Source organism: Acartia tonsa, chromosome 2, assembly GCF_053477335.1.
Source record: "Acartia tonsa isolate MP-2025a chromosome 2, ASM5347733v1, whole genome shotgun sequence".
Classification (NCBI taxonomy): Eukaryota; Metazoa; Arthropoda; class Copepoda; order Calanoida; family Acartiidae; genus Acartia; species Acartia tonsa.
Window position 1 is genome coordinate 29717307 of NC_137261.1, and position 19082 is coordinate 29736388.

Consider the following 19082-nt stretch of genomic DNA (forward strand, 5'->3'; position numbering starts at 1 on the left):
AAATTCCTCTGAAGGTTCTAATTGTTTGGGGGAAGGGGGTCGAACCCAACAATATTCAATTATATTTGTGTTAAAGTGAGAGAAAAAAATCTTGGGTGGGTCATTTTTTTCTCTGGACGATTTCTATTGGTAGGATGGTGAAATATAAGCTAAAACCATATCAAATCAAGGGGGGGGGGAAGTTTGTACACTTATAGGAAATGAAATTCAGTACCAAAGTTTGGGAGGGTCGTATGGGCTTGTTTTTAAAGTTATCAACCTAATTCTTTTTGTAGGCTCTCTTATATGACTTGATATACACGTATTTCTTTGAAAATTGAATTTCGGTACTTTCCTTCTAGGGGCTTGTGGAGCAAAAGACCCCCCAAAACACTAAAAATATGAGTTCTGACCTTATTTTTAAAGATATCGACCTGATTTTTTCTTTATAATACTTTTTTAACATACCCCAATCAACGAACCATTACAGATTTCATTTTGGGACTTTCCTTCTAGGGGCTTGTGGAGCAAGAGACCCCCAAAACACAAAAATATGAGTACTGGGCTTATTTTTGAAGATATCGACCTGATTTTTTTTATAATACTTTTTTAACTTAACTGAATTAACGAACCATTACAGATTTCATTTCGGGACTTTCCTCTTAGGGGCTTTTGGAGCAAGAGACCCCCAAAACACAAAAATATGAGTACTGGGCTTATTTTTGAAGATATCAACCTGCTTTTTTATAAAAAAAAAATAATATTTAAACATAACCGAATCTACGAACCATTACAGATTTCATTTTGGGACTTTCCTTCTAGGGGCTTGTGGAGCAAGAGACCCCCAAAAATCATAAAAATATGAGTTGTGGGCTTCTCTTTTAAGATATCAACCTTATTTTTTTATATAATAAAAAATACTATTTTAACATAACCGAATCTACGAACCATTACAGATTTCATTTTGGGACTTTCCTTCTAGGGGCTTGTGGAGCAAGAGACCCCCAAAAATCATAAAAATATGAGTTGTGGGCTTCTTTTTTAAGATATCAACCTTATTTTTTATATAAAAATAATATTTTAACATAACCGAATCTACGAACCATTACAGATTTCATTTTGGGACTTTCCTTCTACGGGCTTGTGGAGCAAAAGACCCCAAAAACACTAAAAATATGAGTACTTGGCTTATTTTTAAGGATATCAACCTGCTTTTTTTTTATATAAAAATAATATTTTTACATAACCGAATCTACGAACCATTACAGATTTCATTTTGGGACTTTCCTTCTAGGGGCTTGTGGAGCAAAAGACCCCAAAAACACTAAAAATATGAGTTCTGAGCATATTTTTTAAGATAACCTGAGAACTCAATTTATTTTGTTTTGGAGGTGTTTTACCCTACTTTCCCCTAAAAGGAAAGTGCCAAAATGAAATTATTAGTGGCTACCTAGTTCAAACATGTGAAAAAAGTTTTCATGAAAAAAATCAGCTCAATATCTCTAAAAATATTTTTTGGGGGTCTTTTGCCCCACTAGCTTCTAGAAGGAAAGTCCTAAAATGAAATCTGTAATGGTTTCTTAGTTCGGTTATGTTAAAAAAAGTGTTCCTAAAAAAATCAGGTTGATATACTTAAAAATAAGGTCAGAACTCATATTTTTAGTGTTTTTGGGGTCTTTTGCTCCACAAGCCCCTAGAAGGAAAGTCCCAAAATGAAATCTGTAATGGTTCGTAGATTCGGTTATGTTAAAATATTATTTTTATATAAAAAAAAAGCAGGTTGATATCCTTAAAAATAAGCCAAGTACTCATATTTTTAGTGTTTTTGGGGTCTTTTGCTCCACAAGCCCATAGAAGGAAAGTCCCAAAATGAAATCTGTAATGGTTCGTAGATTCGGTTATGTTAAAATAGTATTTTTTATTATATAAAAAAATAAGGTTGATATCTTAAAAAAGAAGACCACAACTCATATTTTTATGATTTTTGGGGGTCTCTTGCTCCACAAGCCCCTAGAAGGAAAGTCCCAAAATGATATCTGTAATGGTTCGTAGATTCGGTTATGTTTAAATATTATTTTTTATAAAAAAAAAAAGCAGGTTGATATCTTCAAAAATAAGCCCAGTACTCATATTTTTGTGTTTTGGGGGTCTCTTGCTCCAAAAGCCCCTAAGAGGAAAGTCCCAAAATGAAATCTGTAATGGTTCGTTAATTCAGTTAAGTTAAAAAAGTATTATAAAAAAAATCAGGTCGATATCTTCAAAAATAAGCCCAGTACTCATATTTTTGTGTTTTGGGGGTCTCTTGCTCCACAAGCCCCTAGAAGGAAAGTCTCAAAATGAAATCTGTAATGGTTCGTTAATTGGGGTATGTTAAAAAAGTATTATAAAGAAAAAATCAGGTCGATATCTTTAAAAATAAGGTCAGAACTCATATTTTTAGTGTTTTGGGGGGTCTTTTGCTCCACAAGCCCCTAGAAGGAAAGTACCGAAATTCAATTTTCAAAGAAATACGTGTATATCAAGTCATATAAGAGAGCCTATAAAAAGAATTAGGTTGATAACTTTAAAAACAAGCCCATACGACCCTCCCAAACTTTGGTACTGAATTTCATTTCCTATAAGTGTACAAACTTCCCCCCCCCTATTAAACTGAAAAGTACAATCCGTTCGGACCAGCAATTTATACAAATCTTGAGATTCAGACCATTTATTTAAGATTTAATTTGATTTACCTAATGACTACCTAACATATATTTCTATTTTGATATTCAGGTGGAGTAGGATCTAAAATAGAACCTGTTTACACAAATATAAACAAAGAGCTCACCTGGTGCCAACAGGACTCACAAAGGTATAGTAAGGGGGGGGTGCGTAATGACATCTATTCTTAATCCGTGAGCAAAATGGTCTAAATATTGAGCTAGACCCTTCAAACTTGGTATATAAGCCTAGTCCTATAGGTATTACATCTAAATGGCAAAAAAATCCAAAATTTTTTATTTTTAGGTTAGGTTAGGTAAGAAAAACCCTGCGGAAATGGGGTTTTTAGGCTTTTTTGGTCTATATTGATGTGGAAACTTACCTTAAATTGTGTTTTCTTAGGGTTTTAACTTAAATACACTGTATCTATTCATAAGGACATTATTTAAGATGATTCAGCAAGTTGGGGACCGATCTCAGGGGGCTAGGTAGGTGGCCCGCAAAGGTTAAGTGCATTTTTTCCAATATACATGTTGTGACACATCAAATTATAGGTTTTTTAGGTCAAGGAACTCAAATTCAGAGCTAAAATAAGCATTAGACTAATCTGAAGCTAGCCCCAGCGGGCTAGGTTGGTGGCCCGCAGGGGTTAAGTGCATTTTTTTCAATATATATCTTGTTATATATCAAAATATAGGTTTTTTAGGTCAAGGAACTCAAATTCTGAGCGAAAATTAGCATTAGACTAACCTGAAGCTAACCCCCCTGGACTAGGTTGGTTTTCTGAAGGGCGTAAGACCATTTACCTAACCTAACCTAGAAACTTCCCTATATTTTTACAGGCTTTTTTCTTGAATAAACTGTGTCTATTAATGAGGACTTTATTTAAGATGATCCAGCAAGTTGGGGACTGACCCCAGGGGGCTAGGTAGGTGGCCCGCAGGGGTTAAGTGTATTTTTCCCAATATATATGTTGCGATACATCAAAATCATAAGTTTTTAGGTCAGTATCTCAAATTCAGAGCTAGAATTAGCATAAGAATAATCTGAAGCTAGCCCCAGCGGGCTAGGTTGGTGGCCCGCAAGGGTTAAGTGCATTTTTTCCAATATATATCTTGTTATATATCAAAATATAGGTTTTTTAGGTCAAGGAATTCAAATTCTGAGCGAAAATTAGCATTAGACTAACCTGAAGCTAACCCCCCCGGGCTAGGTTGGTTTTCTGCAGGGCTTAAGAGCATTTACCTAACCTAACCTAAAAACTTCCCTATATTTTTACAGGCTTTTTTCTTGAATAAACTGTGTCTATTAATGAGGACTTTATTTAAGATGATCCAGCAAGTTGGGGACTGACCCCAGGGGGCTAGGTAGGTGGCCTGCAGGGGTTAAGTGTATTTTTCCCAATATATATGTTGCGATACATCAAATCATAAGTTTTTAGGTCAGTATCTCAAATTCAGAGCTAGAATTAGCATAAGACTAATCTGAAGCTAGCCCCAGCGGGCTAGGTTGGTGGCCCGCAGGGGTTAAGTGCATTTTTTTCCAATATATATCTTGTTATATATCAAAATATAGGTTTTTTAGGTCAAGGAATTCAAATTCTGAGCGAAAATTAGCATTAGACTAACCTGAAGCTAACCCCCCCGGGCTAGTTTGGTTTTCTGCAGGGCTTAAGAGCATTTACCTAACCTAACCTAGAAACTTCCCTATATTTTTACAGGCTTTTTTTCTTGAATAAACTGTGTCTATTAATGAGGACTTTATTTAAGATGATCCAGCAAGTTGGGGACTGACCCCAGGGGGCTAGGTAGGTGGCCCGCAGGGGTTAAGTGTATTTTTCCCAATATATATGTTGCGATACATCAAATCATAAGTTTTTAGGTCAGTATCTCAAATTCAGAGCTAGAATTAGCATAAGAATAATCTGAAGCTAGCCCCAGCGGGCTAGGTTGGTGGCCCGCAGGAATTAAGTGCATTTTTTCCAATATATATCTTGTTATATATCAAAATATAGGTTTTTTAGGTCAAGGAATTCAAATTCTGAGCGAAAATTAGCATTAGACTAACCTGAAGCTAACCCCCCCGGGCTAGGTTGGTTTTCTGCAGGGCTTTAGAGCATTTACCTAACCTAACCTAGAAACTTACTTATATTTTTATAGGTTTTTTTTTAATAAACTGTGTCCATTAATGAGGACTTTATTTAAAACTAGCGGCTACGCCCCTAGAGGCCTCTAGGGGCACTTGAGAAGGGGGGAGTCAAATTTGATAACCCAATTTTTAGTAGCGAAGCTACTCTATAATTCACTTTGTCTGTCCGTTCGTCAGTCAGTCCGTCAGTCCGTAACGCTATGGGGTAAATGGGATTTAATAAAAAAAAATTTGGGGGGTAGGATTTTTATTTTTTTGTGGAGTTGGGGGTATCCCACCCTCCTAGAAAATAGTTATAAACCTTCCCAGGACCTATAAGAAGAACCCTGTTAAGGAGAATCCGATCGGTTCAGCGGTTAGCGAGTTCCTTCGGTACAAACACACAGACATCCTGTTACTTTTGTATAAGGATGATATAATATAATCCGCAGGGGTTAGCCTTAGGTCAGTCTAATGCTTAAAATAGCTCTGAATTTGAGTTTCTTGACCTAAAAAACCTATAATTGTATAATTGTATGACAACACATACTTTAGAAAAAATGCACTACAACTCTGGGCCACCCACCTAGCACGCTGGGGGCGGTCCCCAACTTGCTGGATTATCTAAAATAATGTCCTCATTAATAGACACAGTTTATTCAAGGAAAAAAAACAAAAAGAATAAGTAAGTTTCTAGGTTAGGTTAGGTAAAATGTACATAATCCCTGCGGGAAATCTACCTAGCCCGCAGGGTTTAGCTTCAGGTAAGTCTTATGCCAATTTTAGCTCTGAATTTGAGTTCCTTGACCTTAAAAACCTATATTTTGATATATAACAAGATATATATCAAAAATAATGCATTTAACCCCTGCGGGCCACCGACCTAGCCCGCTGGGGCTAGCTTCAGATTAGTCTTATGCTAATTCTAGCTCTTCGTTAATAGACACAGTTTATTCAAGAAAAAAAGCCTGTAAAAATATAGGGAAGTTTCTAGGTTAGGTTAGGTAAATGCTCTTAAGCCCTGCAGAAAACCAACCTAGCCCGGGGGGGTTAGCTTCAGGTTAGTCTAATGCTAATTTTCGCTCAGAATTTGAGTTCCTTGACCTAAAAAACCTATATTTTGATATATAACAAGATATATATTGGAAAAAATGCACCTAACCCCTGCGGGCCACCAACCTAGCACGCTGGGGCTAGCTCCAGATTAGTCTAATACTTATTTTAGCTCTGAATTTGAGTTCCTTGACCTAATAAACTTGTAATTTGATGTGTCACAACATGTATATTGGGAAAAATGCACTTAACCCCTGCGGGCCACCCACCTAGCCCCCTGGGGTCGGTCCCCAACTTGCTGAATCATCTTAAATAATGTCCTTATGAATAGATACAGTGTATTTAAGTTAAAACCCTAAGAAAACACAATTTAAGGTAAGTTTCCACATCAATATAGACCAAAAAAAGCCTAAAAACCCCATTTCCGCAGGGTTTTTCTTACCTAACCTAACCTAAAAATAAAAAATTTTGGATTTTTTTGCCATTTAGATGTTATACCTATAGGACTAGGCTTATATACCAAGTTTGAAGGGTCTAGCTCAATATTTAGACCATTTTGCTCACGGATTAAGAATAGATGTCATTACGCACCCCCCCCCCCTTTATCATCTTATTATAAAAAGCTTTCCGCGGATATAAAAATGAAAAATTGGATTATTTAAACCAGTTTTGTTAACCTCTAGGGGCTGAAACCTTATTCTAACAAACGGGTTTTAATTTATTGATTTTTATTTTAATACACGTGGAAAATTATCTGTAATACGATGCTATTAGATTTTTCGGTACGTCTAATAACCTGTTCTACTCCAGCGGATATTAATCGGTTTTGAAGCCATGCTGGATAGAATATTTTAATAAGTTATGGGGGATGTATGATAAATATTAATGGAGTGAAAATGAATCATTAAGGAGAGTGTCAAAAAGTAAATTAAACTGAATTGGTCTAGGTGTTTTTACAGTATAACTCCAAAACCCACACAAAAAAATATGTCCATCCACCCTCCAATTGGTTATCCCCTCTAAGACCCGCTTTAAATTTCACATTCGTTTATTACCTAACTTTTTTCTTTTAGAGTGGAAGAGCTAAGAAAATGGTATGATTATGTCATAAAGGTAAGCAAGCCTTTGTTCAAGTTTTGATTATCAATATCAATATACTTTGTATTTCCTAATCTTCATATACATACTAAAAAGAACTCACCTTTGCCATTATTAGAAGCTTGATTTCTGTGTGTGGAGGCATAATTTAAACTTGAACTATATCCCTGTGATACACTCCATTGACAATTTAGATGTCACTCGCATGTCCCTGGAGACTATGTAGAATTACAAGTTTCTATGACTTGTATGTCTTACAAGCGACTGCACTCTTAGCATCTAGGGGTTCTGTATCTGAACGGCAGGTAAGAGTAGAAAAATAGCCTAAAACTATCTGAAAACTCAAATCATTATACAAAATAACATAAAACCACCCCTGGACAAAGAAATATGCGAAGCTTATCAGAAAACTTACTATTTTATATAACAGGATGTACCCAGGATACAGCTTTTTGTATCTTTGTATAATTTATGACTTTGTGCTTTGCATATTGAACAACTGTTTATTTTTAAACTTGGCACTTTTATTATTTGATCATTTGATGATAGTTCAGGTATAATCCTAACATGAATATTATTATTGAAATCAAATTCACCTAGAAGCCACTATGAAGTCTTCCTTTGTAGGATTAAAATATATTTATATTCAGGGTGGTGGAAAAGATTCCAGAATTGATGAGATGAACACAGCTGGAACGTACAATTTGTACTGCAAACTTGTTGAATACACGGTCACTGAAAACGGACAACATTTATTAAGGTTTTGCAAATTTTAATTGTTTTATTCTTTAAAGGGAGTGTGAACGTAAAAATTTCTCATCTGATTATCAAATCTTAACATTTTCTAAGCACATTTCACTACACTGATCAACCAAAAACGTCCTATTAACAAAAATATCCAGGAATAATGCCTTGATTTTATGATATTTTGGGAGGGAAAAAGGAAAAAACAGGGAAAATCTGAACATTTTTATTTCTTATAATGTTTGTAGGGATATTTAACGTGTCATATATAGTTGAAACAATTTACTTTCTGTTAAGGATTTATTTTATGCTATAAAATTGCCAATTAGTTTTTTTTATAACGTAGTAATTAGGTAATAAAGACCTATTTTAAATTCGTATTATTAACAAAAAAATACCTCACTGTCTACAAAGGGTTTAATCTCATAGGTTATTTAAAATAATAATATCCTTTTTTATTGTGTTGGACAATAAATAACCCACTTTGGAGAATTAGTTTACACTTTTATCAGACTGTTCATAAAGAAATATTGCGTCTTTATTTTTTACAAATTTGTAATTAAAGGTGATTAGATAGATAGATTTATTATTCTTTTTAACATCAAACATATTTGAGTTTCTAAGATTTCTGGTACGTAATTGGTTACGGCGAAGCCATGTACCTTGAAAGGAACTTGGTAGCTTACTGTTTATAAAATCATACATAAATAATAATTTCAAATAATTAGCTGATTCATGTAAAGGAAGGACATTCATTTTTTTAAATAAAGGCATTGTGTGTGAGATGTGTTTCTTACTAAAAACAATTGTTATTGCCTTTTTTTGCAATTTAATTAATGGTTCCATAGTAGATTTAAGACCACAACTCCAGGCAGGTAAACAGTAAAGTAAATGACTATTTATAAGGTGGGTGAGAGATGGGCCATCTAAAGTTAATTGGATAATAATAAAAAACCTGTTTCTGGCATTGTTATTGTATTTGGTTTTCATTAAAAAATATTGCTTATTTTATCAATTTCTAAGTAACTATACATTGTTTTAAAGCAAGGATTATGTTAAAAGTCAGCTTAACCGTTAGGAAAAATCTAGAACTATGTGAAAAAGTTTAATTTTAGCTATAATGGGAGAAAAAAGCAATTTAATGCACATTTTATATAATACGGAAAATTTCTTCCTTTCCCTGTATCTTATAAAAATCGTCGGAAAAAGCCGTTTTTTAAGCAAACAAAAGCGCGCTTTGCTCAATCTGTGAGATATTATGAATGAGATGATGTTAAGATCTGATATTAAGATGAGAAAATTTACGTTCACAGTCCCTTTAATTAGCGGCTACGTCCTTAGGGAAATCTATTGGTAGGATGGTGGTACCTTCCCACAAAATAGTTATAAACCTTCCCAGGACCTATGAGCACCTTATCGTTATAGCGGTTAGGGAGATCCTTCAGTACAGACAAACAGACATCCTATTACTTTATTAGAAGGATAAAAAATTCAATACATAAATGTGTACAATTGTATTAGCTTGACCCAAAACGGTTAAAACTTAAAAAGCCTTTAAAGTAAATATATAGCAAAAAAAGTCGATAAAATATGACAATGCAAAGTTAAAATATTTATGATTTATTTAAGTCTTTATGCTATTGATTGGTGATACAGGTTTGTTTTTAGGAATACTTTGATTGTAGATTAATTCTCTATATTGTTATTCTATGGTTTACTATTTTGCTTGATTCTATATAATTTCGAGCGGCTACGCCCATAGAGGCCTCTAGTGGCCCTTGAGGTGGGGGAAGTCCAGTCATACAGTAGCACCATCTTTTTGGTATTTTTTTCTTGGGGCGATTTCTCACGGGAGGATAGTGGTACCGTCTCCCAAATAGCTGAAAACCTTCTCAGGACCTATGAGAAGCTACACTGTAAAGGAGAATCATATCTGTTCAGCGGTTAGCGAGATCCTTCGGTTTTATACAACCAGACATAAAAACAGACAGAGATCATTTTACTTTATTTTAGGATGATTAAAAGTGGCCGAATTTGCTTAAACAGCAAAACGCTGTGTCAAAGAAGAATTGAAAATGAATCCCAAAATAATATTTTTATGTTTAGGGTAGAGGATGGAACTATATCCTCAATATACAGTGTAGAACACCCAGATGAAGAAAGCCAGGTAGAATTAAACAGTACACATTCTTGTGTTATGCCTTTATTAATAAAATTTTTATTTCCACCAAAAAATTACTCTCCCCCCCCCCCCCTCCTCTTCCTAAAAAAAATAGATCATGATGTTTTTGTTATCCTCCATTTAAAACAACTTATTGGAATGTAGCCCCTATAAGATAGAGCGAATCTTGTATTGAACATTTTACGAAAACACAAAATTCCCCAAAGTTCAAGAATTCAATAAATAACTTTTAAAATAAAGTAAAATAATTGTAATTTTTAGGATGTGTTTGGAAACGACAAGAGTAGTATAGATATTTATCTAGTAGAGGAAAATATTATCAATAGAGTTGAAAATATGAGGGTAAACTTTAAAAAGATTAAGAAAACAAGGATGAAAATATCCATAAGTAGCAAAGCATAAATATTTAATATATTGTAAGTTAGATATTCTGAAAGAAACAAATTCATGAAAAATTAAGAATAAAGCTGCTTGTCCTTTTCATTTATATTCCTCAGAATTACGGGAAATTTAATTTTAATAACATTGTAATAGTAATATATCGCCCACTAAAATTTTGAAATCTGACCACAAACATCAAAGATATGTTGAAATTCGTTGTAAAAGACAAAAGCGACTAAAAAGCTGCCTATTTAAAAAGCAATTCGATTGCCATAGATTTTTAAAACTGAATTATGCTCCTTAATGATGGGTATGCTTTAGCGGTCTATCTTGAATAGGAGCCTAGAAAATCACGTTTCTCCTAAAATATTTTAGACGGATATTCGACCTAAAAGTATATGGAAAGTAACTTTAAAATGTTCTACATTATCATTGAAAATTAAGAATAAAATAAGAATGCCTGCATATTACTAGCCACGTGGGAAAAACCAACGATAAAATTGACAAAGTAGAGTAGAGTAACACCCCGTACAAAATGATTTTTATTTAGATTGAAAGTGGATTCTTTCTCTACCTAGAAAATATAGTTTGCACCGAATCAGATGCCATGCAAAGCCAAGATTTACTACCTCCTCTCAAAATTTTTAAGTAAGTGGCTGTTATAACATATGAATTTGGTTTTAATTTAATTCTCCCCACAACTAACTGTTACTAATAGTCATTAGGTCATAAAAATGCTGCCTAAACTGTCATCATTCAAGAAAAGAGTTGCTGAATATTTAGCCAACCAAAACTGATGACTGCTGCCCAGTAAACCTCTTGTTATAGCCCTATGTTTGGGCTCTCAAGAGTATTATCAATATAAACAAACAAAAGGTCAAATTCATAATAGTGGATACATCCCTGTACAACCCCCTGCATCACGCCTTTAAATCATTGAAATTTGAATACACATTAATTTATAACTTTATTTTAGGTTTACTCTAGACAGAGAAGGAAGAGTTACAATACCAAATACCCTATCAACCCAGGTATACCCAAAACCCAGTTTTAATTAATTTTTTTTATTAGGGATGACAATTTTCATGTAATCTGATGAAGTGATATTCGCAGCTGGAACAATAACCCCCTTTACCCCATCCCTTTCCCTCCTACTTTCTAAACAAAATGACCTATTAATGAGATCCATATTAGCAAGCTAAAATGTCGACAAATTTTCTCCGGTCAATATATCCACGTATATCCTATTTCAATTGTTTTATTTTAGTGTGTGACACTGAGAGAAAGATTAGGAGAAGACTTGAATACATCCCATGGTCAGGATTCCTATATCAACAGAGTCCTGGCCCTAGCTAAAGATGGAAAGAGTATCAGCCATTCAAGAATTACCATGTCGTAAGTTATTAATAGCGAAAATAATTTATAATTTTGTCGGTCTGTCCTTCAGTTAGTCTGTAATGCTTTAGAGAAATGTAATTTTTCTAGCTGCTATTCAAGATGGATAGCTTTTTTTTATGGATATCTCCAATACGAATGATCATCCAGTATGTATTTTACTTTGTCCGTCGGTTGGTCTGTAAGTCAGGCTTTAAAAGATGAATATTTTAAGATGCATGAAGATGTTTAATTATTTTTTTTTTTTTTTTATTAATTTTTATTCTATAATTTAACAATTACTCTTTGTATCACATTGTTCGTATTCCTATCCATGATATTTGTGCTACTTTTGGATGTTGTCATTCTTGTTTTTTGAACATTTTTTTGTTTTGTTTTTAGTCTTCCTTAATTGAGCTGTAATTACACTCATCCATTTCATCTTCAATCAGAGGGAGTGGACAATGGCACTAAAATTGAATACATATATTTTTATTGCAGGTCGACATTGAGCCAGGATTCCGCCAGAAAAACCTCCCCTGACAAAGAGAACAAATCCAGCCAAACGCCACCCAAGACTCGGACAGCAAGCCAAGCAGTACAAACATATCAGGACTTGGACAGATTGCCAACTAAACGTGGCCTTTGCTTTGATAATGACGAGTCAAATCCTCAGAATAAAAGAAGAAAACAAAATGTAGGGGAGCAGGAAGAAATAAGAACAAGCACTGACAATGTTAGACCCGGTGAAGCTAATACCGCAGCTGTAGCAGGTAGAGCCAAGGGATTTCTGGACGAAAGTGCGTCACCGGCCAAATCCAAGTCAACTGACGAATCCTCTGTCCTTCCACCAGGTAAATCATTATAAACTAGCGGCTACGCCCCTACAGCCGATTTCGAATGAGAATCAAAACAAACTTTAAGATGTTAAGCGATTTGAAAAAATATCATCAAATGTTATGTTGAGTTCAAAGTGTCAATTAAAAAAATCACGACAAATGAAATCATCATCAAATGCTGTAAAATATAAAAATGTTTACATGCTACAATTTACCAACCCGTTTGTTTAATATTCACTTACATTAACGTCCTTTTTCTATTCCTGTTAAAATAATAATATCATGAATGAACAGATTATCATAAGAGCTGTAATTAAAGTTTTTAAATGTATTGTTTAGATCCTACAAATACTCTTCTTATCCTAAATTTAAAAGAAAATGCACAAAAAAATTAATTTTAGGTCAGTGGTCTTATCAAAGAGGCCTAAGGAGAACTCCAATTGAGGGAGACTCGAGTACAACAACATCCAAAGAAACCACATCTGCCCAATCCAATTCTGGTCAAAGTAACACTGGCAATAAGATTAATCCGGATATTCTTGACAAATCTGACCAACATGAAACTGTAGTTGACAATGTTTCTCCCATAGTTTCTGACTTGGAAGATGACGGACAAGAACAACCGAAAAATGTAAATGAAGATGGTATTGAATTTAGAGAATCTTGTTTGCCCCTGGTACCCTACACACAATCACAATGGACTGATACTGAGTAAGTTGTATTAATTTTTTAATTTTTTGAGAAATACTCCAGGACTTTTAGAATTTGGTTTCTTTGAAGTTAGGTAGTTATCTTTGGAGAAAAAAATTATTCTTTATTGTGTTCAGGAGGCATGGAGGGGTTTGTTTTCCTGGAGTCATATCACTTAGAATTATTCACTAACTTCTTCCACACATCTCACCCCCCCCCCCCCTCCTCCCTCATAAAAATATATATATTAAACACATACACATTCTTTTTGTAGGACATGCACCACACATTGTTTACAATTTAATATATTTCTAGAAGCCAACAGTTTCAAACACCACCTACCTCACCTAATGATGAAACAACTTCGCCTCGTCCAACAAAATCTCCTCCCCTCACCACCACTACAAGTCAAGATGCAAACTTAATTGTATTAGAGACATCTGATAAACCCGCAGTAAAAAAGTTATTTCCAAGACGGGGTAGGAGTAGATTTAATCTTACTAGTGATTCAGATTCAGACTCTACGAATGAAAATTCCAGCCCTAAAAAAAGAACACCATTAATAGTTTCATCTGTCAAAAAATCCGTAAGAACTCTTTCAACAACCGTCAATACTTCATTTTCGAGCACAGTTTTGACAGTATCCCAAGCGTCACGAGAGTTAGTATCACCTACAGAATCAACATCACATGAAGGAGTATCATCTCCAGCCTCTGTTTATTCCTCCGCTCCAGAAGGACCAGCGCCACCAGTATTATCACCAAGAGACTCTTCAGTCACATCTCCCAGCTCATATCAGACAGTAAAATCCTCACCTGCAAGATCAAATGTACAGTCTCCAAATAACCTACCATCAGTAGGTAGCGGTTGCGTATCGCCATTGTCGGAAACCTGCTCTCAATCATCCTATCATACAGTCATTTCAACACAAGAACACCAAAACGAACAAACACTTGTTGATAGTGAGGATACTTTAAATGATTCTGATGTGTCGCTAAAATTAAGAACACCTCAAGATAAAACCAATGAAAATCTTACCTTTGTAGTTCCCGAAAGAGCCAAAACTCCACGGACATCAACAGACTCAGCCGGAGAATCGAATGAAACCGGTGGTGGCATGTTTTCAATCATTTGGAAAATGCTTACACCCCACAAAAATACTGAAAATAAAGGTAAAGAATCAGAAATGGAAACAAATGACGACACTGAGAATGCAGCCAGTGAAAGTGGAACAGATCATGACGAAACTAAAGATACTACAAATGCCAATGAACCTGAAACGTTGCAGCCAACAGTTGGGACAAGCAAGACAACTGCGCGGCGGCGAAGATCATCAATGTATGATGTCCCTAAAACGTTCAAAGAGGGTGACAATTTGAATATAGCCAGGTAATTTTCAATAAATTTACACTGCAACTTGAAAGAAAACAAGAATTAAACTCCAGGGAGGGAGGGGACGTTGGACTGTATATTACACTTGTCCCTAAAGTTTTATAATAACGTTTTTTATTCGTTGGCTTTGCATCTTTGGGAACTTATTTGAATTTTGATTGTCCAAACGTTTCAACCCAGGGAGTAAGGGAGGGGACAATGGATCGAGTATTCAATTTTTAGGAGTCTCAGACTTTGGGGACTGGCTTAAAGGGAATGTGCAAGAATTTAGCAGTTTCTGACTGAGTTTGGGGACTTGCGCATAGAATGCCGCTACTCGTTATGTATGTTTTGAATATTGCAGACGGGGAGAAGGGATAAGGGAAGTGGGGGGAAGGGAAATAAACACTCGTTGTGTTAGTTTGGAATGTAGCAGACGGGGAGAAGGAAGAAGGGAGGTGGGGGCAAGGGGCAAGGGAAATAAACAGAATAAAAAGGGGCAGTCATATTCTTGCTAGCAGCTGGCCGGGTCCAACAATCTTTTAATATAAACACACACCAAAAAACCTCAATATATTTCATCAAAAACAAGTTGTGATTTCACTTTACATGACGCTATGGAAATCTATTATTCAATTAACAATCCCTTTATAATTTCCTACAAATTTATTGGATTAAACTGGATTTCATGCCCTTTCTTTGATAACTCTTATATTGAATTAATTGCCCATTGTCCCCTCCCTTACTCCCTGGTTTCAACCACTAATTGTAATCTGAAGAAAGAGTAATTTTTGTTGTTTTATCTTTACATCAATTTATCGGCCATTGTCTTATACCTTTAGATCCCTGATTTAACTCACATAAAAAATTCTTGCCCTTTTGTTCCAATTTTTAATCACTAGGTAGGTAAAAATTGTTTGATTAACCTAGGCGAATTCTGAAAATAACAAGTCCTTGCTTTGAAAACGACGAAGAAATTCCGCAGAAATTTTGTGCAGAATTAAAGAATGAAAAAAATGTTGGTCCTTTTATTCTTATTTGCAGGTAAATCGGATTTTCAATATTTATTTATCACTTTGTATTATAGACAACTTTCCGCGGATATAAAAATGCTAAATAATAAGATAAAAACCAGTTTTTTTTAGACACAAGGGGCTAGAGGCACATGCGAACAAAACTGTTATTGAAATCATGATTTTTAGTCTAATATTCGTCAGGGGTGTATATTCTGCATGGGATCCCCTGCTCAGGGGGGGGGGGGGGAAATAAAAAATAAGTGGTTGGAGGGAAAAAAATGTAAAAATTAAGAAAACTGAAAACATTTTTTCCATTTCGCCCCCCTCCTTGGTTAAAAAAACTAAAAAAATGTGTGGTAGGAGGGATAAAATAAATAAAATATAGAGTTCTTTAAATATTTTTCTATTTCCCCCCCTACTTTTTAAGAAAAATGTAGGGGGGAAAAAAAAAAAAATTTGTAGCAGGGGAAAAAAAATAAATCTTGTGCAGAATATACACCCCTGATATTCGTAGAAAACAGTCTATGATATGATACAATCCATAATATTTCAGTATCGCTGAGAACCGGGTCTAATCCGGGGGGGGGGGGGTAATCATCATTTTATCCAAACCCCTTGGACTTTCCTGGGTTTTTGGGTTTTAGTTTAGCTTATTTGATACTTTTCTTTCCAAGACTTCATAACGCGCAGTTCTTCCCACTTCCTTATTGTACCCCCTTATATCAACTACAATATAAGCCTGATATTAGCGTTCTAATCTCATCTTTTTAAAGTCTGAAACACATAACTTTCCTGGGTCTTGGTATTTTTTACCCATACTTTACTTACTTTATTTACTTTTTGAGTTCAGAAATGTTTTTCTCATTTAGAATAAAAGAAATAAGTTTCCCATATGGGGATGAAGCCACTATGTGTCAAATATGTGGGGGTATACACCCCCTCCAGGCCCTGAGGAAAGGAAAGAAAATGATGAGATGTACTGAATGTGAACAAGGAAAACCTGGGGATATCAAGAAAATAATGTTCTTCAAGATTGAGGTAGCATTTTTTGACTGAAGTAAAAAAAACGATGTTGTACTTTTTGGAACTAATGAATTGACATCTTATTATATAAAGTTTTAAGGTTTTTTGTCTGACCGTAATAAGATCTCAATAACCACTGAAAATAAAAAAATATAAACAAAACTAAAACCCAAGACAGTTTGACATGGATAAAATCTGCAATATAAACAATAACATATAACATACAAACCAATATTATTCTAACATATAATAAAGACAGTATTCATAAAGGCATAACTAATCATAAGGAAGGACAAATGAACAAAAACTCTTGTAGAGTGTCAGAACTTCATAGGGAAAACATCAATTTGTAATTCTAAACAAAATTGTACATAAATCCACGAGCGAGAGCAAGTGATTCTAAGAACCTTCCAGCATTGATCCATAGTATTTTTTTTAGTGAATATACTAGGTTTATGTTCAATATTTGGTTTATTGACTAAAAAGTTAGGTTTCACCATGGTTTTATATAAAACAAACTTTAAAATGTAAAGCATTTTTTAATGCAATATCATAAAATGTTTTGATGAGTTCAAACAGTTTTTTTAAAAGCTTTGACACAAAAGTATATTATTTTGATTAAAATTAAATGTATATTTAGAAAAAGGGTTGGTAACTTGTAATAATGTGAACAGTTTAATTAAAGTACTTTTGCAATATACAGCACTTGATGCTTTTCTGCCGTGTCATTTTATTTTGTCCTGTGAACTCAACAAAGCATTTGATGATATTGCATCAAAAACTATTTACATTTCAAAGTTTTTTCATATAAAACCATGGTAAAACCCAATTTTTTTAGTTGATAAACTAAATATTGAACATAAACCTAGTATATTAACTAAAAAAATACTATGGATCAATGATGGAAGGTGCTTAGAATCACATGCTCTCGTTCGTAGATAGTTCCCCGTGTTGCAAAATTGTGTAAATACAGGATACCATCAAAGGACAAACTTTTATTTTTAGGATTTAATTATAGAGATGCCATGCTTACAATATTTTACCCTGTTGTCCTAGGAATCATTAAATATTTATTTAGGTTGAAGACCACACGGAATCATTAGAATTGACAGTGAAGGGTGAGCAAGCTCTTCAGTTTTGTGGTGATCAATTTAGGTGAATTATTTCAATGGATAGAGTATACGTGGATATTGTGACAGGGGAAAATTGTTGTCAATTTAGGGTGCTAACATTATCTATTAGTCAGTTCGTTCATCCAGTAGGCGGGAGGGAATAGGACAAAAGTGGTGGATGGGGGTATCGTTATTTTAGCCAGCTGTAAGTATTACTTCATCAGAGTTTATGAAAATCTGGTGCAACATCCAAGTAATAATCTATCGATTAATATGAGTATTAAATTGACTTATATCAATGTATTCTGTATTTTATACTTGATTTATTTTAGACAATCGACCGACAGCTACTTTTCTGACCTAAAAGACAGCCTTGTAGAGGTTGGAATTCTCAAAGATGAATCAGACTATGTTGTCAGACAATCAACACCCAATTTTGAGGCGTGGAAGAAGGATAACCTGTATGATCACATGTATCAGGATGGCAGCCCATCTAAGCTCACCATAATAACTGATGATGAAGATTGAGGAAGTTACAAGTGTACAGGGGCTGTGATTCAGACAGTTAATTCTATTTGTAAATGAAAAAATTATCTAGATATTTTGTTAGCGTAGAATTGGCGTAAAACTTGTTTTTTTTTATGTAGCTGAAGAGAAGTGGATAAGAAGGGAGAAAAAAGTGAAGAGGGGTGTGGGGAAACTTTTACTTAGAGTTAGAGTTGTTTGTCTAAATCACAATCCCTAGTCCCTCCAATTATAAAGTTTAAAAAACATTCTGATTTATGAAATAATGTTTTTGTTAGCATTTACTATGTGAGAAAATATAGACCAACACAAACTCTAAAATAACCTGAATATGTTCAAAACAAATTGCAATTTAAACTTCTTGTTTATCTTCTCTAAATCTCTTTCTTTTTTTATATACTGTGCTAAAAATCCTCCTTATTTACCTATTGGATTAAACTTCTATAAAAATGTGAAATGTTAATATATGTATATGACATAAAAATTGCACACATAAACTTGCTGCCTACTTTTGAAAAACTAATATATTTAAATTATATGTATTTAATTATGTGATTTTAAGGGGGGGGGGGAAGTTTTGCCACTTTCGCGTAATCCGTGATTATTAGGCTAGGTATTGATGTGAGACTAAAGGTTATTTGGGATAAAAGTTTACTTTTGGGTAGTACTTCACGTATATTTAATCATTTTTTGGATAGGTCTCCAGGTTCAGGTGCTGCAGGCTGGAAGGTGGTTTCTGGACAGGTAAAAAAAATTTAAAATTTTTGTTTGAAGAGTTAGAGATCAAATTATTAAACAAAATATGCATCTTTATGGATATTATTGAAATATCAGAAGAAAAAATTAAAATCGGCCTCCGGTTCAAGTA

The 19082-nt window shown here is 34.3% G+C and overlaps 1 protein-coding gene across 1 annotated transcript in view; it reads left to right on the plus strand.

Moving 5' to 3' along the window:
* The window catches only part of LOC145309432 (uncharacterized), a 28701-nt gene extending 10154 nt beyond the window's left edge, over nucleotides 1-18547 (plus strand). Inside the window, exons 12-26 of the mRNA XM_080150337.1 lie at nucleotides 2752-2830; nucleotides 6933-6972; nucleotides 7608-7717; nucleotides 9808-9868; nucleotides 10145-10225; nucleotides 10815-10912; nucleotides 11241-11295; nucleotides 11532-11659; nucleotides 12140-12492; nucleotides 12879-13188; nucleotides 13483-14556; nucleotides 15469-15582; nucleotides 16424-16592; nucleotides 17656-17732; nucleotides 18022-18547. Of these exons, the coding sequence (XP_080006463.1) occupies nucleotides 2752-2830; nucleotides 6933-6972; nucleotides 7608-7717; nucleotides 9808-9868; nucleotides 10145-10225; nucleotides 10815-10912; nucleotides 11241-11295; nucleotides 11532-11659; nucleotides 12140-12492; nucleotides 12879-13188; nucleotides 13483-14556; nucleotides 15469-15582; nucleotides 16424-16592; nucleotides 17656-17732; nucleotides 18022-18217 (2945 nt within the window). The 3' untranslated portion in view covers nucleotides 18218-18547. The remainder of the gene's footprint in view (nucleotides 1-2751; nucleotides 2831-6932; nucleotides 6973-7607; nucleotides 7718-9807; nucleotides 9869-10144; nucleotides 10226-10814; nucleotides 10913-11240; nucleotides 11296-11531; nucleotides 11660-12139; nucleotides 12493-12878; nucleotides 13189-13482; nucleotides 14557-15468; nucleotides 15583-16423; nucleotides 16593-17655; nucleotides 17733-18021) is intronic.
* Nucleotides 18548-19082: the final 535 nt, after the last annotated feature.